The 26,365-nt window shown below is 44.8% G+C and overlaps 1 protein-coding gene across 2 annotated transcripts in view; it reads left to right on the forward strand.

The window, feature by feature from the left end:
* FRMPD4 (FERM and PDZ domain containing 4) overlaps nucleotides 1–26,365 on the forward strand; it is a 198,334-nt gene that overhangs the window by 140,892 nt on the left and 31,077 nt on the right. For both annotated transcript variants that reach the window (XM_047764466.1, XM_047764467.1), the window contains exons 4-7: nucleotides 4,182–4,227; nucleotides 13,465–13,569; nucleotides 18,752–18,859; nucleotides 25,091–25,222. In XM_047764466.1, the coding sequence (XP_047620422.1) occupies nucleotides 4,182–4,227; nucleotides 13,465–13,569; nucleotides 18,752–18,859; nucleotides 25,091–25,222 (391 nt within the window). The remainder of the gene's footprint in view (nucleotides 1–4,181; nucleotides 4,228–13,464; nucleotides 13,570–18,751; nucleotides 18,860–25,090; nucleotides 25,223–26,365) is intronic.

Genomic DNA, 26,365 nt, shown 5'->3' on the forward strand with positions numbered 1-26,365 from the left:
TGACAAGGAACTGAGGGTGATCTCTAACCAGTTGCCAGCAAGGAACTGAGGCCCTTTGCACAACATCCCCAAAGGAATTTAATCCTACCCCAAACCATAGAAGCATGCTTAGAAGTGGATTCTTCCCAATTGAACTTTCAGATGAGACCTCAGCCCTGGGCTACATGTTGATTGAAATCGCATCAGAAACCTTGAAAAGGATGACCAAGTTAAGTCATACTCATATGTCTCACTCATAGAAACTGTGAGGTAATAATGTGTGTTGTTTTAAGCCACTAAGTTTATGGTAATTTGTTATGCAGCACTAGATAACTAACAAAGCTAGCATCTATGGTAGGGCAGAATAAAGGTCCCCTAAAGATAACCACATCCTAATCCCCAGAGCTTATGACTGCAGATGTGATTCAGTTCAGAAGGGGACAATTTTCCTGGATTATCCAGGTGGGTCCAAAGTAATCATAAGGGCCTTTATAGGTGAAAGAGGGAGACAGGAGTGTCAGGGAGAAATTTGCTACATTGCCAGTTTTGACGACGGAGCAAGGGGCCATGAATCAAGGAGTCCAGGAAGCTTCCAAAGCTGGAAAATGTTCCAGAATGAATGCAGCCCTACTGACACTTTGATTTTAGCCTAGCTCATTTCAGACTTTTGACCTCCAGCCTTGTAAGATAAAAAAATTGGGTTGTTTTAAGCCACTAAGTTGTGGTAATTTATTACAGCAGCCATAGGAAGCTAATGCAGTGTCTATGCTTATTTTGTTAGCATGTAAGATGAATAACGAGTCCTTCTCCAAGGACTTGTCTGCTCCTAACACACTGCACAAGAGCTATGAATATTTGCTTCTCTTTCCTGAAATGAACAGATGAATATGGTACCAATGAGCATTGTTCTAGGAAAAACTAGCATTTTTCCCACAGCTTTGTGGACCCATCCATTCTCCTGCCCACCCTTCCACCTGTCACCTCTTACCCCTCATTCTTGCATTTACTTTTTGGTTTCCTCTTCAGGGTCTAAGCACCCACTGTCTTAGGCAAGAATTGTTTGGACTCAAGTAATCTGATCTAGTCAAGTCAGTTTAAGTAAATAGAAATTGGGGATCAGGATAGCAAGTAGATCTGAGAGGGTGAAATCACAGAGCAACTGTTATTCCCCCCGCCCCACCCCAGCCCCTTGCCCTTCATGACAGCTCTCCAGGTCTTCCTTAGCCCTCAATGAAATCTCATGTAGCCTCCATTAATGTGTTGAGCAGGTTCAGAAAAATTCTCCAATCACTTGTATACTTGTAATCCCAATTTGTAATCTGTAATTAAAAGGTTCTCTTGTCACGTAATAGTCAAACCGCCAACCCCACAAAACTTCTCCCTTGCCCCTATTTCTGTCCCGTGAAGGCCGAAGTGAGCTAAGGAGCATTTGCCAACATTCTTCTGTAGCTTTGGCTCCTTCCACATTGAAATGAGACCAGAACAGTGAGGTGAGGAGCAGGAAAGTTCTCACTTGATTCGCACCAATGTTATCTGGCGTTGGTTTCCTCTGTCCGTGGAAGATCATGAGGGTTGAGTCTCTGCCTTGGGGCACTTTTGTACGTTTGTAGAAGATCTCTCAATTGGATTGCTCCAACTGTAGCTCCTTTGAGTCAGAGAGTACCCAATGGCTGGCTGTGTCCAATGTTCCTTACTTTCTACAGTGTTCGGCTAAGGCCCTCTTGCCCTTAGAAGAAGCTTCGCTGAGCAAGATGCCTTTAATTCAGTGACCCCAGGGCGCCATTTCTCCTGGCTCTTCCACAGGAATTGCACACTTGGGACCTGCCTTCGTGGAAGGGTAGTCATTTTACAAATGTAGCCTCTGCTCTTTGGGCGTGTGCTGCTTCTACTGGCCTCTCCCTGTTACCTTTTTGTAAAAAAATTAAATCATGAGTGAGACTCTGAGATGAATAAGGGGTTGAGTCCCTAACCCTGGTTTTTAGTACTTCCTGTGAAAGTCTTACAGCAGCCTGTTTTGGTGTGTGGAAGTGATTGGCATGAGGCCTCAGCTGGGACTGCCTCAGTTATTGTAGCACCCTGTAACATATGAACACATATGGCTTCGAACCTTTTTTTTTTTTTTTTTTTTCTGGGATTGGAATCCTAAGAGACCCAAAGCACTATGGAGTGAATTCTTTTTGTCTGGCAGGTGATAATTAAGTACTTATAGATGAGAGAAAACAAATAAAGCCCATTCCCAGAACTGAGGATAGGTATCATACTGAGGTATTTCACATCAGTTGTTTTATTTCTACTTGAACAGTGAACAGCTAGCCCCCAGGAACAGCTAGTGGGGACCAGGCCTGCTCAGGGGACACTGGCATCTGTAACCTTTACTCTTATTCAGGAAGGACAAGTCACGCATCTCACCTGGCTCCCAGCTCTCTTCGTCTGCATCTCTTAGTTCTGATTCTGGACAGGGGACATCCAGTGGGCTCATTCCAACGCTCAGATGCAACCAGCTATGCGTCAGGAATGAGGTCCGGGGCCATTGCCTGCTACAGAGGGCTCTGGGGGCTAACCCAGCTAGAGCAGGCCAGGCAGGACAAACAGGCCCACACCACCTCTGCCCCACTGACCCTTCCTGCCACACCATTCCCTGGCACGCCGTCCACACAGTCACGTGCCCACCCTCCTGGCGATGGACGCCCACCTTGCTTCCAGTGCTGCACGTCCATAGATTGCACTGCACCGAACACCCTCATCCATACTCCCTTAAAGGCTAGTGGCAGAATTTCTTTGTGATATAAACCAGCATGGGACAGCTGGGTCATAGCGCTCCTGACACTGAAGTTTGCCTAGGGGGTGCCAGACTGCTACACAGGTCTACACGGCCACCAGCCAGGCACCCCCGATCATCTTAGCCTCTGAATGCTCATTTGATCACACTGTTGCTCTATTACTCCGTCTAATGGGAACCCTGGGGGCCTTTCCAGTTCCTGGGGCTTTCCACCAACCCTTGGCAACTGGTGGGCACAAACAGGCCACTGTCACCATCATCCTCAATGCTGTGATGCCTCCTCCCCATTGATTTCTCTCCTTCCCTGCCCCCACCCCCTCCCCCAGGGCCCACCCCCACTGCTGCTATGGCAGGTCAGTAGACCGTGGTCCAGCCCTGGAATGGGCTTCCAGTAAGGGGCTTCATCCTAGAAATGACGTTTGTCCCGGCTTCTCCGGGGGAAGCTGCACGAAGACACATCCCCTTTGCTTTAGTCCTTCGGGTGGGAAATCCCGAAAGCAGGTAATGAATTACCTCCCGAAGTAGAAAAAGTCAGATCCTCCTCCACAAAAATGGCAACTGACCTTTCTCCTACTCAGGATAAAAAAACCAAAGGAACAGAGGAAGGAAGGCGAAAAAACTATTATAACCCATAATATGATTTCCCCCCAAGGATTTTGAGTTCTTTGAAAGGTTTGGGTTACTTGGGAGAAATTAAATAAACCATTATATTACATTGTTCGGCTTTTAGCTACAAAGTGTTCCCTCCGGTGAGTGCTGTTTCCCAGGGAGCACCCGTCTGAAACGTTTATCCGCCCAAGGTCACAGGCATTGTTACCGCTCGGCCTTTGAGAGCCACGGGGTCTGGCGTGTCGCATTTGCCGCGATGCTGTTTTTACGTAAGAAGCCTGCAGTCGCATTTTTCTTTGGTGATGCTGACCCTCAGAAGATAATGGTGTTCCCTGGTCAATGAGTGATAGAAATGAATTGATAGATAGAACAACCTTGAATGATGGTCAGTGAATTGATAGATAAATTTTTTTAAAAAATCTATCCCCTTCCGGGAAAGTACGCAGGTATTTTTAAGCGGCTAAAGGGAAATCGGATGGCGAGGATCAATATTGAGAGAGTGCGTTGATCCTGCTAAAATCTGATCTTCCTTCGGCCAGTTTTATTCTAGAGCCCTGCTGTTTGGCGTTGCAGATGGTACCGCCCAACATAAACCCAATAAGGAGCTTTCCACTGGGCTGTTTGTTACACCGGGTGAACATTTGATGCTGATTTTCTCTGGGGTCTGAAAGCCCACTTCGGAGCTTTTTGCTTCCCTGTCCTGGAAGCCCAAGGAATATTCATCCACCCAGCACACATCTTGTTTCAAAAGAATACTGTCGCCATTCGAGTCCAGGCCCCGTGCATGTCATATGTTTGTTTTTCTCTCTTACAGAAGCTGCAAAGAATCGATACTCCTCACGGTCATCCAGCCTTACCCTGTAAGTGTCCTGTGAGTAAAAACGCCACTCTGTCATCTCAGGCTTCCAGCCTCCTCTTCCCACTCCAGCCTGATGAATAACAGCAGAGAATAAGAGCATGCCTTCCCAGCACCAGTCCCAAAATCTGGATTATTGGTATTTTGCACTCCACGATGCAGCCCGTGCATTGGAGAAGAAAGTCGTGCGTTTCCTAAATATCTTGAAAAACAAATACTCAGTCCTCTGTGCCTCTCACAGCTGGAAATAACACAGAACTGAGGAATTTTCTGGTGGTTCTCAAGTTGCCAGCTTAAGAATCCCAGGTTAAACAGGTTTCAATGAACCCTGCTTTAGAGGTGGGTTTCAGAGGTAGCGTGGCCATCAGAATTTGATTCAGCCGCCTGGGTCAGGAGGGTGGAGAGTGATTAAAATTGCTCTGCCTTCAGTTCCCATGATTTAAAAAAAAAAAAATGTATTGTGGTGTCATTCACATATTATAAAATTCGCCCGTGCACAGTTTGGTAATCTTTATAAAATTTACTGGGGTTCACAATAGTCCCCCCCCCATCCATTTGGAGAACCCTTCCGTCTCCCCAGTAGGATTCCTCCTTCCCGTTTATAATGACCCAGTCACAGGCAACCACTAATTTACTATTTGTTTCTGTAGATTTGCAGTTGCTTGTGAATTTCATACATTGTCAGAGAACTAAAAAATACTGAGGCCCATTTCCTCCAGGTTTTTCCCCAAGTGTTCACTCTCAGTCTCTTGTGTGGCCTTCACATTGGAGCGGCAGAGTTTTCAACCTGCTTAAGCTTCTCTTTTCTTCCCCAGAGAGATTTCTACATCAATTAAAAGGCTCTAGGAGTTCCCGTTGTAGCTCAGTGGCTTAAGAATCCAGCATCGTCTCCATGAGGATGTGGGTTCAATCCCTGGCCTCATTCAGTGGGTTAAAGGTCCAGCATTGCCATGAGCTGTGGTAAAGGTCACAGATGCGGCTTGGATCCAGTGTGGCTGTGGCTGTGGCGCAGGCCTATTCAACCCTTAGCCCGGGAACTTCCATGTGCTACAGTGCAACCCTAAAAAGAAAGAAAAAAGGGGCTCTGGCATTTGCCAGTCTCCTTCTTCTGACCAAACTCTTCACATCTCCTGTCCCTGAATTTTCCTTCTAATCACCATGGGCTAGGCATTTTAGGCAGGGAAAAAAAAAAAAAAAAATTCAAGATTGTGATAAGATCACAAATTGAACTAACCAAGACAGCTAGTTATGCCATTCAGGGACATTACTACATATATTAAAAGTCACAGAACTCCCTTCGTGCCACAGTGGAAATGAATCCGACCAGGAACCATGAGGTTGCGGGTTCGATCCCCGGCCTCGCTCCGTGGGGTGAGGATCCGGCGTTGTCATGAGCTGTGGGGTAGGTCGCAGACACAGCTCAGATCCTGTGTTTCTGTGGCTGTGGTGTAGGCCAGTGGCTACAGCTCCGATTCAACCCCTAACCTGGGAACCTCCATGTGCCGCGAGTACGGCCCTAAAAAGCATGGGAAAAAACAAAAAAAAGTCCAGTTTAACATTGATTTGTTACTTTTAGTCCCAACTCCTTGAGAGTTACAGACACGTTTGGATTTGAAATCTGAGGAGACAGCAGAATGTAAGAGAACCAAGATTTGAGTTCCCAACACTACAACAGGGCTTCTCTATCTACTCCACCACTTCCTGACTCCTCAGTTCCCCCCATATAAAGTCTAGCTCATCTGTTTTTAGACTGTTTCAGTTAACCCCGTTGTCCCTCACACCTGCTTTAAATCTATCCACACTTCTTCATTTCTCTGCACTGGGCCAGTACATTCTTGTCAAGCCAATATAAGTGTCTATAATAAACAAGTGATTGACGAGCTACAAAGTCCTGGTGGAACTTCAAGTGTACGTTGTCTTTCCTGAATTCTCTGTCTCCACTTTATAACCTCTTAGCAATGCAAGATCAGAACCATTTTACTCCAAACCAGGTTGTTTTTGCAGTGCGGGAAACTGAGAAGAGTTTTGCGTTTAAGTTAAAGATTACGGGAGTTCCCATTGTGGCTCAGTGGTTAAATGAATCTGACTAGGAACCATGAGGTTGTGAGCTCGATCCCTGGCCTTGCTCAGTGGGTTAAGGATCCGGCGTTGCCGTGAGCTATAGGGTAGGTCGCAGATGTGGCTTGGATCCCATGTCACTATAAGAGTCTGTCTTGTGGCTTTGCTTGCTCTTTTGGCCATTTGAGTCTACATGACTTGTTATTCATATGAACAGCCATTTCTACCTGTGAATCATGGAACTTACTTTCGATGAAAAATCTGGAATTCTCCAGAAGTTCAGCTGGCTCCTGTTGTTACATTGTATCACAAGTCAACATTTAGCCACAGCACTCAAGAGTGTTGCGTGTCCTTACGGCTAGCAGTTGCACCTCTGCTCTTCAGTCACTCTCTCCCGGCCAGTCACCATAGATGAATTCTCATCTTTGACTTTGCCTGGACCAGCCCTCCTTCCTGCAATGCCCATCACACACTCCACTCACCCCCTCCTTGGCCTCGCCAGGTCCTTCTCACCTTTCTAGTCTCAGCACAAATTCTAAATGCTGCCTCAGAGTTTCCTAACATCAGTCCCGTTGACCTTGGGGCTGGGGAATTCTCTGTTGTCAGGGGCCATTCTGCACAGAATGATGTGACCAGCATCTCTGGCCTCTACCCTAGAGGCCAGTAGCATCCTCTCCCTGAGTGGTGACAACCAAAAATGTCTCCAGACCTTGCCACGTGTCCCTGGGGACCAGAATCCCCCCCACTGGGGAACCAGCGTCCTACCTAAAGTCTCCCGTCATTAATCCAGTCCATCACCACCCTTTCCTCCTCTGAATTATAGGAGTTGAAACCCCACAGTTACTTAAATAGATATATTAAATGGAGAGAGGAACGCAAGTGGGAAGAGAGACTGAAGTTTTGCTTAAATTTTTGTGTTTGCATTTTCTTACAAGCCGGTGGCTCTTAAATTTTTTTTCCTTAGGTTTTACTTATTTGCTAACCATTTCTCTTGGCCACCAGAACTGATGGACAGGAACAGAGGGCCCACCAGACCAAGAGAAAGGCCATACATTCTACTTTTATTACAGACAATAAAAGTTAACCTTTTAATTTCTTTGCAACTTGCAGGGCAGCATTTTTTGTGTTATAGTATCTCTGTGTAGTAAGATCCAGTCAAAGCAGAAGGCCAGTGTCTAAACCTTGTGCCAACACAACCCAGCCATCGAAATCATTCTCCAGTGAGAAGCGACCTGGGAGGAAAGCCTTAGGAGTCCCCAGATTCTTCACTAAGAAGTAACTCTTACCAGGTTTTTGTCTTCTCACTTAAAGTATTATGGAGGGCTCTCTCTCTCCACCGTTTTCACTTTATTTCTTGGCGAAAAATCAGTGAAGTGCAGAAGGAAATACAGAAGCAGAACAATGCAGGTTGGCAGTGCTTTTCCCAGAAGACAACTAGGGTTTTGGCCCATCTCCTTCCAGTCTTTTTGTTCTAATGCCTTGTCAGTAATTGAGACCATAAAAGGGACACTTTTATTCTGCTCCTTTTACTTAGTACAACAAGCATTTTCCTATGTCGTCAAGGATTCTGTATAAGCATTATATACATGACTCTAAAACATTACACTGAACCAACCCCCATCATTAAGCCTTTCATTCTTTGTGTGTATGTGTGTGTGCGCACACGCGCATTTTAGGGCCGCACCCATGGGGTATGGAGGTCCTCAGGCTAGGGGTGGAATCAGAGCTACAGCTTTTGCCCTACACCCCAGTCACAGCCACAGAGGATCTGAGCCGCATCTGCAACCGACACCACAGCTCACGGCAACACCAGATCCTTAACCCACTGAGGGAGGCCAGGGATCGAACCCACATCCTCATGGATCCTAGTCGGGTTCACTAACCCCTGAGCCACGAAGGGGAGTGCTCATTCTTTATCTATTTTGAGTAGCATTTCCTCAGGATGGAATTTTAGAGGAAGAATTTCGGGGCTACTCATAGATTTTATCTGTTTTGTTCTGATGAGCCATCTGCTTTCCTTGCACTGTTACCATTTTTTAAATTACAGATCTTTCTGGGCCAGCTACTTCCTTCTTTCCTTTCCATAGTTCCCAAGTCTAGAATGTCTCAGTCCAACCTTACCTAAGACAGACTATTTAAAGATGCTCTAGGAGTTCCTGTTGTGGCTCAGTGGAAACAAATCTGACTAGCATCCATGAGGATGCAGATTCGATCCCTGGCCTCGCTCAGTGGGGTAAGGATCCGGCGTTGCCATGAGCTGGGGTGTAGGTCACAGACACGGCTCAGATCTTGCATTGCTGTGGCTGTGGTGTAGCCCAGCAGCTATAGCTCTGATTTGACCCCTAGCCTGGGAACCTCCATATGCCGCAGGTGTGGCCCTAAAAAGACAAAGAAAGAAAGAGAGAGAGAAGGAGGAAGGGAGGGTCTCTATAAGTTCCCCTCACACAACCCCAACTCAGTGGGACTTGGGCTCAGTCTCTCTCCGTTCTGACGTCCCTGAGGTACCGCAATTCACCCTCCCTCAGGTTTCTTCGAGGCCAAGGAGCCGAGACCTGCTTGCCTGCCCCTCACTTCCTGTCCACCTTCCACTGTGTTCCACAGAGGAAGCTACACACCTCCTCATGGAAGCATCAGTGTAGTAGATGCTATCAGAACCCAGAACACATCCCCTTGGCATGTGACATGCTGAGCTTGCCAGCCCAATTTCCACCTGAGAGCACCAGTGTGTTTTCTTTACCTGTGGGCTATTTCTGGCTGCAGGAGCATGCTCAGGGAGCAGGCCAGAAGGGGGCACCTCGTTAGGAATTATCACTCCCAGAAGGGCAGCCAATTCATCACGGATGGCCGGGGGCTGGCGGATAAATAGCCCAGCTCCCTCTCTCGTCAGTCAGTATAGCTCTGAGGCACGCAGCCTGCCTTGTTTCCCAGAGGTCCCAGCAGGGTTAGACGCCAGTGGCTCGCAGTGGTGCCTGACTCAACATGGACCGCTTCGTTGGCTTCCTTACCCTCCCTGTCTCCCTTCCCTGCTCACCTCCCCGTGCTTCCTGGGAGCTCCGGGGATGGCAAGTTCAAGACTGTACACTTCACTTGCAGAAATTTATCTTAGTTATGTCATTTTTTTCAAGCTACGTTCTCATTACTTTTAAGAACCTCTCAAAGCATCAGGAGCATGTCAGCCCTCTGTCACGGCCACCTCAGCAATAGCAAATTTGAGAAGAGGCGCAAGGGTTGATTAGAGGCCTTTGCATCTTAAAATTACATCACAGCAGGGAAATCTGAGTCTTCTAAATCATAATGACTTGTCACTTTCACCACAGGATATGAAGTCCTTGCGATGAGCACCTACTGGTCTGCAGGTTGCCAAGAATTAATTCATCGAGTTTTGGGGTGGTGTGCAGTGTGTATTTTTTGAGCCACAAAGAGAGATGGAGTCAAAACTGCAGTTGTGACTAATTTACATACTCCATGTACCAGAAGTAATTCAAGCCAGTAGAAAGAGCCATTACTTTATGGATTCTCATCCAGTAACTTTCAGACTTGAAGAGCTCATGTGTTTATTATCAAAAGTAATTTTTAGGAGTTCCCATCATGGCTCACTGGTTAACGAACCTGACTAGCATCCATGAGGACACAGGTTCGATCTCTGGCCTCGCTCAGTGGGTTAAGGATCCGGCGTTGCCGTGAGCTGTGGTGTAGGTCTCAGACACAGCTTGGATCCTGCTTGGCTGTGGCTGTGGCATAGGCCAGCAGTTACAGCTCCAATTGGACCCTTAGCCTGGGAACCTCCGTATGCTGTGGGTGAGGCCCTAAAAAGACAGAGGTGATTTTTAAAATATGTGTCCATTCTATGAAATAGTCACAAATCCAGAACAACCACAAAATTGTTACTTTTACCCCAAGGCTGTTGACTTCAAAATATGTATAAAATATTACTTAACTACCCTGGCTCTCTAGTTTCCTTTCTGGTTTTCCTAGATGGCCAGGTTTATCTAGGTACAGGAATGAGGCTGTAAGAGGTGACCATGCAATAGCTACCGACAGAAGAGACAAGCATCCCAAGCATGCCCACTTCCGTTCTATGGGGCCACTTACGTTAGGGGCTGATAACCCTACGTTCTTCCATGGGAACGTCACCACATTCTAAAATTATGCACCAAATGAGATGCATTAAAAAACCAAAATTCTGTTAAATATACTCTTCATTAAGGCAAGGAATTATGCAGAACATTTTAGAAAAATACAGTTAAATACTCCATTTAAAAATTCACACGCACAGAGGAATAAACCTCAGGATCTGGCACAGTGAACATGTGTGAAATACTTCATTCCCCAACAATGCTGGGGAAGTAGGGTGTTTCTGCTCAAATATCTCATCTAATTAGCAGCGCCTGTTCTGGGTAGCTTTATTACAGGCGCTTCACTTGCGCTAAACGCCTTGTGCCAATGTAAATATCCCCTGCTTAAAATCATTATGGGAGAATAATGTTTTCCCTTCAGCTAAAAAATGGCGAATCAAAGGCAAATGAACTCACTACGGTACGATTTGTTCATCCGTCGTGACTAAGCTTGGCCTATAATTACAGTGATGCCGATACCGAAGAGAACGCCACTGCTGCATCACTTTGGCTCTGCAGTCGGACTTTTAAAGGTCACATTGAACCTGTACAAAGAGCTCCTGTTGAGGAGCAGCCATGTGGAGTTGGGTGGGGGGGCGTTTTGTTTTGCTTTTAAAGGGCAGCCGTTCTCTTAAAACATCTTGCGTAAATGAAGGAATCGAAACTCTGGAAGCCAAACCATCCATCCACAAGGTGGGTCAGGTGCGGAGGGGAGCTTTTGAAATCACAGAATGATTTTCTCAGTATTAAGGGAGAACTCGAGCCAGGAATACGCACCTCCGTGTTTTATCATGTTTTTCCAACAGTGATTTTGTTTTATTATAGGAAAGTCCACATAACATAAATCTGCCATTTTAACTCTTTTTAAGTGTTCGATCCTGTGGCGTTAAGTACATTCACAATCTTGTGCAACCGTTGCCACTGCTAAGTTCCAGAACTTTTTCATCACATCAAAAGGAAACCCCTTACCCATTCAACAGTCACTCCCCACTCCCCTCCCCCAACCCCTAGCACCCACTCATCTGCTTACTGTCTCTGTGGGTTTTCCTATTCTGGACATTTCATTTAGTGTCATCAAATCACACACAGCCTTTTGTGTCTGGTTTCTTTCACTTAACGTAATATTTTTGAGGTCCATCCATACTGTAGCTTTGTATCAGGAATGTATCCCTTTTGTAGCGAAATAGTATCTCACTGTGTGAATAGACTACATTTTATTTATCCATTCCATCACATTGTGTTTTAATTGATCTTTTGTATACTTGTATTTGACAAAGATGGGAGTCCTTTTTTTTTTTTTTCCTGCATTTTACTTGAACAAAAGTATGGAACATCTTAATTGGCTTTTGAGATTAATGCATTCAATATACACAGGAGGTTGAGTCTCTGTGTTGACTCCAGAGTCGATTACTAGAATTATTTACACAATGGCTTCAAGCTCTTAGAACTGTATAGTATGCAAATGTGAGCTTGAACCATGTGCAAGTTCCAGTATCTGACCATTTTGATCTATAAAATAGCAATTTTATGATTGAAGCAAAATACTTACCTCTGTATTTGGTTCACTAGAGAAGGCAGTTCTTTTTCAAAATAAACAGATGGTGCCTGCAACATGGTTGACAGCTATGATGCCTTCCCCTCAGGCTTTGTTAAAATTGTGCAGGGACGCTGCTTTTCAGATGAAGTCAGTTTACCAAGATCACAGCCCCCTCCAAGCAGGTTTTCTCGCTGCACTTTTCCATTTCTGAGGGAGACAAACTGAATCCCTCTGCCCTCTTTCCAATGAAAGACAGTACAAACGATCCAAAAGATGAGGCAGAACATGAAGTTGACTTTCAGTTCTTTTTTTTTTTCTTTTTCTTTTTAGGGCCACACCTGCAGCATATGGAGGTTCCCAGGCTAGGGGTCTAATCGGAGCTTCAACTGCCAGCCTACACCCCAGCCACAGCAACGCCAGATCCGAGCTGTGTCTGCGACCTATGCCACAGCTCACGGCAACGCCGGATCCTTAACCCACTGAGTGAGGTCAAGGCTCGAACCCGCAACCTCACGGTTCCTAGTCAGATTTGTTAACCACTGAGCCACGATGAGAACTCCTGACTTTCAGTTCCAAGTGGAGGTCTCCTCTCTTCCCTGCCCAGTAAGAGCATAGGATCACAGGTTACCAACAGGAGGCTGAAACTTTCATTTCACATTTCAGCCACGTAGTGTGTGTGTGTGTGTGCGCTGGCCTGCTCGTGTGCCTGTATGCCCTTCATGTGAACAACAAGGGGATTATGAATTATTTCAGACCCATCAGTGACTCTTTCCCACCTTGTTAAAATAGATAATTGTTTGAAGGAAAGTAATGGGATACTTTTTAAAGTATACCTGTGCTTGTTTGTTGAAGTATAGATGATGTACAACTTTCTGTTAGTTTCGGGTGTACAGCAAAGTGATTCAGTTATAGGTAGGTAAGTAGGTCTTTTTCAGATCCCTTTCCCTTATAGGTTATTACAAAATATTGAGCACAGGTCCCTGTGCTGTACCGTAGGTTCTTGTTGCTTATCTATTTGATATATAGTAATGTGTATATGTTAACCCTAAACTCCTAATTTCTCCCTCCCCTTTGGTAACCATGAGTTTGTTTTCTGTGCCCGCGAGTCCATTTCTGTTTCGTAAATAAGTTCCTTTGCATCATAAAATGGATAATTAATGAGCTAATTGTCATAAACGCCACGTGAAAGTTGGCTCTCACCCCCCCATCCACATGGTACTCAAAGCTGCGTATTGAAAGTAGAGTTCGTGTACTTTCACAGTTATCTTTAAAGATCCTTGGAAATGTGCTCAGGAAGAACATGGGACATGCTGTTTATAGTTTTGGTTGGTCTGGTGACTAAATCAAACTTAGCACTTGATGAGCCTGACAGGCTTTCGGTTGCATCCATAATTTGTATTTTGGCCTTGAATTGGGCCTTTTTAGCAAAACTATTACATACCTGGGAGGATAAAGACGTAAAACCGCTCTGACACAATTGGCCTTATATTACCAATAATCAGACCAAATGTTTTCTTTTTCCTCTCCCTAGTCTCCCAAGTCAGCATTCATCAGTGCTGCGAAAAAGGCAAGGTTAAAGTCCAATCCAGTCAAAGTGCGATTCTCTGAGGAGGTCATCATCAATGGCCAAGTGTCGGTGAGTTCACAGTCACCTGCTGGTGACTTGCAGAGAGGCCCTGAGGTCGGGGCTTTGCAGGAAGCAGAAGCAGTCGCCCCGCTGGAACGATGGCTTCAGAAGCAGCTGTTGCATTTCCCAGGGGTGTCGAATCTCGGAATTGTGAAGGGCCCGAGAGCTCAGCAGGTCGGGCCCGCCGTGTCCCCTCTTACACACCCAGAGTGCATAGCAGTCCGGCGTTTCCTTGAGGGCTCCCAGGGTTAGAGACCTCGTTGCTGTGCAAAGGAGTTCATTTGACTTGAGGTCACTGCACTGCCTCATATCGAGTAGAATGTGCCTCTTTGAAACGTTCCCCTAGGTCTCCCCGTTCTGCTGACTAAGCATTCTTCCACAGGACAGCCCTTTCTCTATTTCGAGAAGGATTTCCCCTAAGTTTTTCCTTATCCGCAATCAAATGTCTCTCTATTCTTTCAACTGATCAAAATGGAAGGAAGTTCAAGTGATGGAGAAGTTTCCTATGTGCCACCAGGAGTGAAGAAATACGGCCCAGACCTCCATCAATAGGTCTTGATAGAAATCGTGATTACTCAGGCACACAAGTGATCATCAAAATGAGTAATGCAAACATCAATAGGATGCTTACTTCCAATTTTCCCCCCAAATATCGCCCAGCGTTTTTAGCTTTTAGAAAGCTGTCATCTAGAGCGCTCTTATTTTTTGGACCTTGGAAAGGCCAGCTTTTGTGGTCGAGGTTTTGTTGTTTAAACAAACTCTTCAGGGACAAAATCTCATCCATGACATATTTGCTATCTGCATCCCAGACTCTCCCCTGAAGGTGGTCCTGGATCGGAATTTGAAAATCGAGGCCTGCATATCCCTGGCAAAGGATTCATGGTCCAAGGGTCTTCCAGCCAAACTTACCGATCTACATTGGCCCCACTTGGCGTCCAGGGGCTCAGCTGACCAGTCTGTCACACTATCGCGATGCATGTGGGAGGGGCCTAAGGCTGTCACTCTGCTGCCCGGTCCCGCATTTCATCTGAGGCCTCGTCCTCCCAACAGCCATTTCCCACCTCCTCCCCTCTGGCCCCTTGCACACCATGGCCTGTTTACACTCCCCTCAGTGAAGCCCTGTCACTTTGGGTGGGGGTGACCATAATTGTCACCTCAGAACAAGGCCGTCCCGGGTTAAGGCTCAGTTCCACAGGGAATGACTGTAACACAGAAGGTCATAGAAACTTGCCTTATCTTCTCTCAAGTTTCTCAGTGTGAGATTAGGCTCTCTGTTTATGCATCCTCAGAGAGAAGAGGATTCCAGAAGCTGCTGTGGCAGTTGCACTTTGTCCGTGGGTGTAGCCGGGCTCCTTCGAGGCAGTTGGTCTACAGGAACGGCTCTGGGGATTGTTCATCCCCTGTGGCCTTCCCACAGGCCTGCGCGTGGTGGGGATCCGTGTCTGCCCTCAGCCTTCATAACCAGCTTCCTTTCTAGCCTCCTTTTGCTCTTCTGAGTCATTATGTGGCCTTCCTTCTGGACTTGGAGCCACACTAACTCAGTGAATTGGGTAGCAGGAAAGTTCTGGATGAAGCCCACAGGAGTAGAGAGGAGAGGAGGCGAGTCAGAGATAGAAACACGGGGTGAGAGGCTGTTATGGACACCCTTAGCGACTGAACTCATGGAGCAACTGTAGGACGTTAGCATATCTCTGGCCATCTTGTCTTCAGTCTCCTCGTCTGTAAAACAAGGCACTTATGCTTTCATGACTGCCGACCTCCCTCCCCGACCCCTGGGACTTCCTGACCAACTATGCCTGAGGAGCACATTTCACCCCAAGGCTCTGTGGAACTCACCCACCATGTGTTTTTACTCCCCCTTTCATCTCTCCCTACTTCCAGTTAAAGAGAATACATGTCTTTTATTTACTTTTTTGACTTATTTTTTAGTTATGACCTGTTCGTTAGAGACTTCAGATTTTCTTCTTCTAACACTGACCCCGTTCCTTTTATGTCCTCTTTGCATTCAAGGAACATCTCTAAATGGGGTAAAGATTATTTCGCAAAATTACTCTAAACTTGAAGCTTATTAATGCTTGTAGTTCGCTGTCGTGACTCCTACCAACGGGTGTCACAGGAAAGATCATCATTGCTGGTCCTTGTTCTGCTCGAGACCCAATGCTCTGCTAAAGTCAGGTTTTGAGGTTTAACTACAAAGGAATTGTTTCTATAATTGTATTTTCTAGTGGAAAACTTGATTTTTTAAAGAAACCCTCATCTGATTGATTTTCTGATAGGAAAAGATCTTTTTTTTTTTCTGTCTCTTTTGAATTGGTTTTTCTTTCTTTAACTTTATTTTTTTTTATTGCTCAAATGAATTTATCACATCTGTAGTTGTATAATGATCATAACAATCTGATTTCAGGATTTCCATCCCACAGCCCAAGCGCATCCCCCCACCCCCCAAACTGTCTCCTCCAGAGACCATAAGTTTTTCAATGTCTGTGAGTCAGCATCTATTGTGCAAAGAAGTTCAGTCTGTCCTTTTTTCAGATTCCACATGTCAGTGAAAGCATTGGATGTTGGTGTCTCATTGTATGGCTGACTTCGCTTAGCATGATAGTTTCTAGGTCCATCCATGTTGCTAAAAATGCTGGTCTTTCATTCTTTTTGATGGCTGAGTCATATTCCATTGTGTATATGTACCACATCTTCTGGATCCACTCCTCTGTCGATGGACATTTAGGTCGTTTCCATGTCTTGGCTATTGCAAATAGTGCTGCAATGAACATCGGAGTCCATGTGTCTTTGCGAGTCGTGGTTTTCTCTGGATAGATGCTCAGGAGTGGGATTGCTGGATCCAATGGTAGTTCTATGTTTAGTTTTCTGAGGCATCTCCATACTATTTTCCACAATGGTTGCACCAATTTACATTCCCACCAGCAGTGTACTAGGGTTCCTTTTTCTCCACGCCTTCTCCAGCACTTATTGTTTGTAGACTTGGATGATGGCCATTCTGGCTGGTGTAAGGTGGTACCTCATCGTGGTTTTGATTTGCATTTCACTAATAATGAGTGATGCTGAACATCTTTTCATGTGTTTTTTGGCCATCTGGATGTCTTCTTTGGAGAACTGTCTGTTGAGATCTTCTGCCTGTTTTTTGGTGGGGTTGTTTGGTTTTTTGGTATGGAGCTGCAAAAGTTGTTTATAAATGTTGGAGATGAATCCCTTGTCCGTTGATTCACTTGCAAAGATTTTCTCCCATTCTGTGGGTTGTCTTTTTGTGTTGTTTAGGGTTTCCTTTGCTGTGCAGAAACTTTGAAGTTTGATTAGGTCCCAAGTGTTTATTTTTGTTTTTATTGTCAATACTCTAAGAGGTGGATCTGAGAAGACGTTGCTGTGGTTTCTGTCAGAGAGTGTTTGGCCCATGTTTTCCTCTAAGTGTTTTATACTGTCTGGTCTTATATCTAGGTCTTTCATCCATTTGGAGTTTATTTTTGTGTGTGGTATTAGGGAGTGTTCTAATTTCATTCTTTTCCATGTGGCTGTCCAGTTTTCCCAGCACCACTTATTGAACAAGCTGTCTTTTCTCCATTGTATATTCTTGCCTCCTTTGTCATAGATGAGTTGGCTGTAGGTGCGTGGGTTGAATTCTGGCCTTTCTATCCTGTTCCACTGATCTATATTTCTTTGTGCCAGTACCATGCAGTTTTGACGACTGTTGCTTTGTAGTATAGTCTGAAGTCCAGGAGCCTGATTCCTCCAGCTCCATTTTTCTTTTTCAGGATTTTTCTTTTTCACGCTATTCTGGGTCTTTTGTGCTTCCAAACAAACTTTAAAATATTTTGTTCGAGTTCTGTGAAAAATGTCCTTGGTAATTTGATAGGGATTGTATTGAATCTGTAGATTGCCCTGGGTAGTATAGTCATTTTGATAATATTGACTCTTCCAATCCAAGAGCACAGTATGTCTTTCCATCTGTTTGTGTCATCTTTGCTTTCTTTCATCAGCGGCTTATAGTTTTCGGAGTACAGGTCTTTTGTCTCTTTAGGTAGGTTTACTCCTAGGTGTTTTATTCTTTTGGATGCGATGGTAAATGGGATTGCCTCCCTAATTTCTGTTTCTGCTCTTTCATTGTTAGTGTATAGAAATGCCCTCGGTTTCTGCGTATTAATTTTGTATTCTGCGACTTTGCCAAATTCGTGGATGAGCTCTAACAGTTTTCTGGTAAAGTCTTTAGGACTCTCTCAGTATCATGTCATCTGCAAATAGGGATAGTTTTACTTCTTCCTTTCCAATTTGGATTCCTTTTATTTCCTTTACTTCTCTGATGGCTGTGGCTAGGACTTTCAGAACTATGTTGAAGAGTAGTAGCGAGAGCAGACATCCTTGTCTCGTTCCTGATCTCAGTGGGAATTCTTTCAGCTTTTCACCATTGAGAATGATGTTTGCTGTGGGTTTGTCATATATGGCCTTTATCATGTTGAGGTAGGTTCCCGTTATGCCCACTTTCTGAAGGGTTTTGATCAGAAATGGGTGTTGGATTTTGTCAAAGGCTTTTTCCGTGTCCATTGAGAGGATCATATGGTTTTTATTCTTCATTTTGTTAATGTGGTATATCACACTGATTGATTTGCAGATATTGAAGAACCCTTGCATCCCTGGGATAAATCCCACTTGATCATGATGTATAATCCTTTTAATGTATTGTTGGATGCGGTTTGCTGGTATTTTGTTGAGGATTTTTGCATCGATGTTCATCAGTGATATTGGCCTGTAGTTTTCTTTTTTTGTGGTATCTTTGTCTGGTTTTAGTATCAGGGTGATGGTGGCCTCATAGAATGAGTTTGGGAGTATCCCTTCCTCTGCAATTTTTTGCAATAGTTTCAGAAGGATAGGTGTTAGCTCTTCTCTAAATGTTTGATAGAATTAGCCTGTGAAGCCATCTGGTCCTGGACTTTTGTTTGTTGGGAATTTTTTAAGGAAAAGATCTTTTTATTTGAATCAACTGAATTATTTGTAGCCAGTAAAGAAGAATATTACTATGAACAAGTGAACTCAAATATCACTGTAGGGATACTTCAGTTGGCCCTAGAAAGTTTGATTCTTTTTTTATGTTTCAATTAGAATAATTTGCATGTATGTGCTGCTTCAGAAGAGCAGCATTCTGATTGGACTGACTTACACTCCCTCCTCTTTTTCTGTTCACTAGGAAACGGTTAAGGACAATTCACTTCTTTTTATGCCAAATGTCCTGAAGGTCTACCTGGAAAATGGACAGACCAAATCATTTCGCTTTGACTGCAGCACCTCCATAAAGGTAAGAGCCCCTGCTAAGCTCTGTCCCTGGACACTGCCAGATATAGCATAAGGGTCCCACTGTGAGTCTTATGTATCCACACCTTCCTTCATTCAGAACTATCACTTTATTTATGACATTCTTTTTGGTCATTTGCAAATAAGGTCATGTGTGAACATACCCAAACATAAAGTTTAAACTATCAAGGTTCTGCTCTGTGTGTGTGTGTGTGTGTTGCAAAACAATATAATATGCTATCAGTCATAAAATGCTAGGACTAGTCATTTTAATGCAACTGCAGATTAATTAAAATAGCGTGACTGTCACCAAGAAGGCTTGGCACCCTCCCCAAAACTAGCATGATTTCTCAGCCATGTCAGCCACCAAGACAATGAAGATGTTAGCTGTTAATTGAATATCTGCTACTTTGGTGTCCAGCAAAAACAAGGGATAGAGGAATGTAAAATGAGATTTACTTTTAATTGCTCTAACCAATTTCATGGAAATAATGCATAAAAAGGCAAGAATGAGGCATGCTCTTAGGAGAAAGGGTGGAAAGGAAGCATCACAAAGCCATCCTATTATTCAGAGCCACAGGTGAGTTCTCCCTAATGGGGATTATAACAAAGCCTATGAGTTCTTTCTCCCCACGTTTCCTTCCTGGGGAAAAAGTGCATATTCTCTTTTTTATTGGACAAAAGTGTGTTCAGAAATTGATTGCTCCCTAGCATTCCATCAGGCTAAAATAGGCTTTCTTCAAATGGCACAATAAAAAAAGATTTTACCGAGGCTTAAAAAAAAAAAGTACCTGGTGATGATCTGTATAATAATATATCAAGAGACCATCACCTTTGTATTAAAAATGTGTCTCAATAGTCAACCCCTAATTCTCAGGTTTTTTTTCATTAATCAGCATAGACCTTATGAGTGGAAGCATTTCTACCGACGCCCACTCACTGTGCATTCTTATTGCCATGATACTGCAAGCAGCTTGTTCTGAATTGCTTTAAATAGGTAGTGATTTAGCAGGTAATAGAGCAGACAATATTAGATTGATGATGGAGCATTTAAATCATCCTTAAATCATTCTAGATGAAATATTAACTTCCTTTGTACAAGACTGCTCATTTTAAGTGGCGATGACTGAAACAATCCTCTTCCTTTATCCCTACTCAAAATCAATTAATTTATGGTGAGATGTTACTCTAATTATTGATCAGGTAACCTAGGGGCTGGCAAACTTTTTCCTGGAAAGGGCTGGAGAGTCAATATTTTAGGCTTTGTGGGCCATTTGCTCTCTGTTACAGCTACTCTCCTGTTGTATCATGACAGCATCCAGACAGATGGATTCAGGAGGTCCTCAAGACCACCCTCAGCTTTAAGAATTCACTCGAAGGACCTACAGAACAAATTGGTATACTCACAGTTATAGTTTATTACAGCAGAAGGCTGTAGATTAAAATCCAGAAGGGAGAAAAGTGCTCAGGGTGGCAGAAAGCAGGCAGGGAGCTCCCAGCCATCATCCCCCAGTGGAGTTGTGCCAACAGTGCTTATTTCTCACAGCATCAATGTGTGACAATATGCACCAAGTACTGCCAACTGGGGAAGCTTGCCTGAGCCTTGGTATCTTATTAGGGCTTGGCCACTTAAACACAGCTGACCACCTGCATGGCTGACTTTATTATCCTGCCCTGCCTGAAGTGAGCTGATACCCATGGCCTGATGTCCCCACCGCAAATCCCATCATTAGCATAAACTATCCAGTGTAGTCCAAGGCCCCCTGTTCAACAAAGACACTCCTATGAGGCTGGACCCTCCAAGGGCTTAGAGGTTACCTCCCAAGGGCCAAGAGTAAAGAGGCTAACCTCTCTTTGGCCAAGACTAAGCTTTTACTACACGGATAACATATAAATGCATGGCCGTGGTCAGATTTGAAACAAAAGTGCCAGGATGCAGTTTGAAGACCCCCGGCCTAACCCACAGAGCTACATTATTCCAATTCCCTCTGGCATTGTGGCCTGTTCTGTGATCCCAACTGGTCAGAAAAGTTCCTTGCCATCAGACCCCTTACCCATCTGAAGATGTAGGTAAAGATGTGAATGCATATCCCAACAGAACTAAATCTAAATTTCAAAGAGAGCCCAGTTGTTAATTCCCTCTGGCCTCTTTAGTATAGGAACCCACACCAGACTAAGTTTGATTTCCCTGAGGAGGGCGGATGACAATGTGAAGATGGGGAGCAGTGTAGAGAGGTCACATCAAATTAAAGTTATGTTATCTTGTGCCTCACAGCCTTATTATCACAGTAGATGCAGGCTGGGAAGCATAAAGTGGAAACAGTCAAAGTATGAAAGGAATATGGCACCGTTTAATAAAAATTGCCCAAATTTTTGCTTACGGAGTTGCATTAGGGAGAAACTGTTGCTATCTTGTGTCCTCCCTGGTGATTCAGAGGAATGTTTTATAAAGTATGTGTTGCCATACAAAGGCTGGGTTGTTTTTTTTTTCTCTTTTCTGGGCCTTGAGCAAAAATTATGAAACAGAGAGTTTTTTGGTTTTTTTTCTGAAGTTCGATATAGTCAAGGAATTTCTGTTCTTTTTTTTTTTTAATTTTTTATTTTTTTTAGGGCCGCACTTGTGGCATATGGAGGTTCCCAAGCTAGGGGTTGAGTCAGAGCTGTAGCTGCCAGTCTACACCACAGCCACAGCAACACAGGATCTGAGCCACGTCTGTGACTACACCGCAGCTCATAGCAACGCCAGATCCTTAACCCACTGAGCGAGGCCAGGGATTGAACCTGCATCCTCATGGATGCCAGTCAAATTCGTTTCCACTCAGCCATGATGGGAACTCCAGAATTTCTGTTAAATGATGTTTTTGGTGGTGGGTAGGTATGGAGATCTTTGTTTTAAAGGGGCCAGAAGAAATTGGAAAAGATCCACAGAGAAGAGTCAAACCTCAGAAAGATCAAAAAAACAAAAACAAAACTTGTATTTATGGCAGGGTTTCCTCTTGACATTGTTGATAGTTGGACCAAAAAATTCCTTGTTATGGAGTTCCTGTCATGGCTCAGTAGTTAACGAATCCGACTAGGAACCATGAGGTTGCAGGTTCAATCCCTGGCCTTGCTCAGTGGGTTAAGGATCCGGCATTGCCGTGAGCTGTGGTGTAGGTCGCAGACGCAGCTCGGATCCCACATTGCTGTGGCTCTGGTGTAGGTCGGTGGCTACAGCTCTGCTTAGGTCCCTAGCCTGGGAGCCTCCATATGCTGTGGCAGTGGCCCAAGAAATGGCAAAAAGACAAAAAAAAAAAAAATTCCTTGTTGTGAGGGCTGTCCTATGTGTTATACGATGCTTGGCAGCATCCCTGGATGCCGCTTATATCCCCCACCCCACTGTGACAACGACAAACTTCTCTAGAAATTGCCAAATGTTGCTGTGGGGCAAAATTTCCCTGTGTTGAAAACTACTGCTCTATGGTATTTTTAGCATCTGAGTATTAATTATCTTTGAAGAGAGATCATTTACTAGTTTTCAAATACATGAAAAAAGTAATGGTTGAGGACATCTGTTTGCATTGCAGTACAGTTCTACTTGTGTATAGAACACCTTTCTGATCATAAATATTTAATCCTGTAAAGCTTGCTCATTCTACCTTCCCCAGAGATTTTTTTAAAAGCTAATATATGTATATTGTTATTGTCAAAATAATTAATAAACACTCAATAATAAGAATAGGAAAGAGTTTTATTTGATCCAAACTGAGGACTAGAGCCCAGAAGCCAGCTTCTGAGATTACTCTGAGAAACTGAGAAGCGTGGTTTTCAGCACAGTTTTATATCTTGTCAGAACAAAGAACATCAAACAAGCCAGGGATATATTCCTTCAAGGTTTCAAAGCAAAAAAAAAAAACGTTCCACACATACACGGCGAGTTGGCATGGCCTTAGCACCTGGGAAGGGAGTCTTATCATCAAAGGAGGGCCACCGTCAGTGACCCAAGAAGAGAGACATTTCATCTTTATTTTTAACATGGGCATTCTAAACTTCTGGACAATGCCCTTTTCTGTAATAATCAGAGCAGATGTACAGTGTATGTTTGATAGGCCACAAACAGGCTATTTGAGTTAGCATAAAATTCAAGTTAACTCATGTATAAGCCCGAATGACTTCCCCACCGAATATTGAACATTTCTTTTACCGGTATGGCACCCTACCTCTGTGCCAAGCAGTACTGTAAGAAATGCTGACTCTGTATGAGCCCATTTAGTCCTGATGTCTATTCTGAGGGAGCTATTATTATTATCCTCAGTCGAGAGATACCTAGAAGTGAAGTTATTGGCCCCAAGCTGCCAGCTAATACCAAATAGAGCGAGAGTGAAAACCCAGACTGTTTCCATTGTGGCCTTGGAGAACAGACGTGTGGTTGCCAAGGGGGAGAGGGAGGGAGTGGGATGGACTGGGAGGCCGGGGTTAGTAGATGCAAACGATTGCATTTGGAGGGGATCAGCACTGAGATCCCGCTGTACGGCACAAGGAACCCTATCTAGTCACTTGTGATGGAACATGATGGAGGATCATGTGAGAAAGAGAATGTGTGTGTATGTATGTGTGACTGGGTCTTTTCTCTGTACAGTAGAAAATTGACAGAACACTGTAAACCCACGATAATGGAAAAAGGTAAAAATCCTTTAAAAAAAAAAAAAAGACTATTTCCAGAGCCTACATTCCTCACCCCTTCCACATGCTCTTACAGAGGTGCAGGCTGGAGGTCGGCAAGCTTTTTCCATAAAGGGCCAGATAACAAATGTTGTAGGCTTCCCAGGCCACACCATTTCCCTTGCAACCAAGTTCCAGTCTGCCCACGCAAAGCATGCAAGCAGCCATAGACAGCCCAGAAACAGATGAGCAGGACTGTATTCTAGTAAAACTTTATGGACAGAAACAGGCAGTGAACTGGATTTGGCATGCAGGCAGTATTTTGCCGAGCCCTGGGGTTGACCCCTTTCAGAGGTGGTTTAAGTGCCACCCCATTTAGCAGGGAGGGAACTGAGCTGACGACACCACACCGTCCACTGAGAGTCTTCCTGAGACCTTGGGTGGTAGGGAAGGTGCTCCTTCAGCAATGCACCTGGCCGCCTCTCTGTTTCTGAGCCCCATAAAGATTTGGAGTGGTGGGAAGACCAAGGAAAGGGCAAGGAGAGCCTCATGTCTATTATCTTGAGGGTCTTTGGAGCATCAGCTTTAGAATCAGTCAAAGGTATAAAATGTAAAGATAGGAAGCCTGGAGTTCCCATCGTGGCTCAGCAGAAACAAATCTACCATCCCTGAGGACACAGATTCGATCCCTGGCCTTGCTCGGTGGGTAAAGGCTCTGCGTTGCTGTGAGCTGTGGTGTAGGTTGCAGACGTGGTTTGGATCCCGCCTTGCTGTGGCTCTGGCGTAGGCCGCCAGCGACAGCTCCGATTCAACCCCTAGCCTGGGAACCTCTCTCTGCTTTGGGTGTGGCCCTAAAAAAAGACCAAAAAAAAGATACGAAGCCTATTTGTGCTGCACTTTTCAGTCATGGCGAGCACCACAGAAGAGGGCTTCCTTGATTTCTTGTTTTTTTTATCAAAGTGTAGTTGGTTTGCAGAGTTGTGTTCGTTTCAGGTGTACAGCAAAGTGAATCAGTTATTGAATATTGTGTGTGTATATCCTCTTTTCCCTTATAGATTATTACAAAATGTCGAGTAGAGTTCCCTGTGCTATAGAGTAGGTCCTGTTGTTTATTTTATCTATAATGTGTATCTATTAATCCCAAACTCCTAATTTATCCCTCCCTGCCTCCTTTCCCCTTGGGTAACCCTAAGCTTGTTTTCTATGTCTGTGGGTCTATTTCTATTTTTATATGTAGGTTCATTTATATGTGGAATCTGAAAATGGGTTACCTTGGGTGTTCCTGTCATGGCTCAGCAGAAAGGAATCCGACTCATATCCCTAAGGATGCGGATTCGATCCCTAGCCTGGTTCAGTGGGTTAAGGATCTCGTGTTGCCGTGAGCTGTGGTGTAGGTCAAGACGCAGCTCGGGTCCCATGTTGCTGTGCCTGTGGTGGAGGCCGGCAGCTGCAACTCGGCAGCTTCGACACCTAGCCTGGAAATTTCCATATGCCATGGGTGCAGCCCTAAAAAGCAAAAAAAAAAAAAAAAATTAAAACATTAAAATGGGCTGCCTTGGTTTTGATTGCATCTTGTCAATGTTTCCCCTGGAAGGACGTCATCTTAACCCTTCAAGAGAAGCTCTCCATAAAAGGCATCGAACACTTCTCCCTCATGCTGGAGCAGAGGACGGAAGGGGCCGGAACCAAGCTGCTCTTGCTTCATGAACAGGAGACCCTAACTCAGGTGTGTGAACTATACCCCCCCTCCCCCCCCCCCCCCCCCGCTGGTGGTGCCCACGAGAGCAGAAGCCACTGGGCCCAGAACTCCCTTGTCCTTGAGTCCTTTAAATGCCGCCCACCCCCGCTGCACTGGGCAGCACCGAAGGAAGGGCTGGCATTCATGGGGGAGGGGTTGCGTCTCAAGGTGATGTGTCCCTTTTTGTCACTGTTTCATAGACTGTCAGTTGGTCTCACAGACAGAACTGTCAGAGACTCAGCAGCGGCTCATTGGGAGCATGACTCTGCAGAATTTTCTTTTATCTTATGGTAATTAGCCTTGTTCACCTGTTTTGATCCTTGATCTCTAGCAGTTATTAAAAAGAAACGTCTTTTGAGATTATTTAAGTTAAGCCGAAGCCATCTTTTGTTGTTTTAAGTTCCAGGTGTGTACTTGAGACTCCTTTGGGAAGCCTGAAATTACCCCCACCCCCAACCCAGTCCTGGCTGCGGTAAATATGTCACCCACCAGTGTGTCCCAACGGGTCACCAAGATGCCACTCCCATTGTTCTCTGGGGAGACGGGCGGGCTGCTGAATTCAGCATGGTGTCCTGACTTCCCTTATGATTCCACACAAGCAGGGTTTTTGTTGGATGGATAAGGGGCTGCAACAAGTTCCTCTTATGTAGGATTGTTCATTGCAGAGGGGGGCATGAGGGCACGCCAGGAGGAGAGGCCGGGGGGTCGAGCCCCCGTCCCCACCGGGAGGATGGAGTAGCAGAAAGTATCGTCATGCTCAAGTGCTTCTTGTTTGTCACATGATTAAAAGCTACCTATCCGGGAGCTCCCTTGGGGCACAGCAGGTTAAGGATACAGCATTGTCACTGCAGCAGCTCTGACCACGGCTGTGGCGCAGGTTCGATCCCTGGCCTGGGAACTTCCACATGCTGCGGGCACAGCCAAAAGAAAAAAAGCCACACATCAGGTCCACAAATGTCCCTGACTCTCTAGATACAGTACAGCTGGATGCAGTGAATTCGTTACACAGTTATGATTTGTGTCCTCTTACATCCTTCTGTCTACACTTGACCTGTTCTTTTTATCAGGATCAAATCAACCTTTTGATGTCTTAAATCACAGCTGATGATTGTTTATTATTTTAACCTGTGC

The sequence above is a fragment of the Phacochoerus africanus genome, chromosome X (assembly GCF_016906955.1).
Source record: "Phacochoerus africanus isolate WHEZ1 chromosome X, ROS_Pafr_v1, whole genome shotgun sequence".
NCBI classification, from domain to species: domain Eukaryota; kingdom Metazoa; phylum Chordata; class Mammalia; order Artiodactyla; family Suidae; genus Phacochoerus; species Phacochoerus africanus.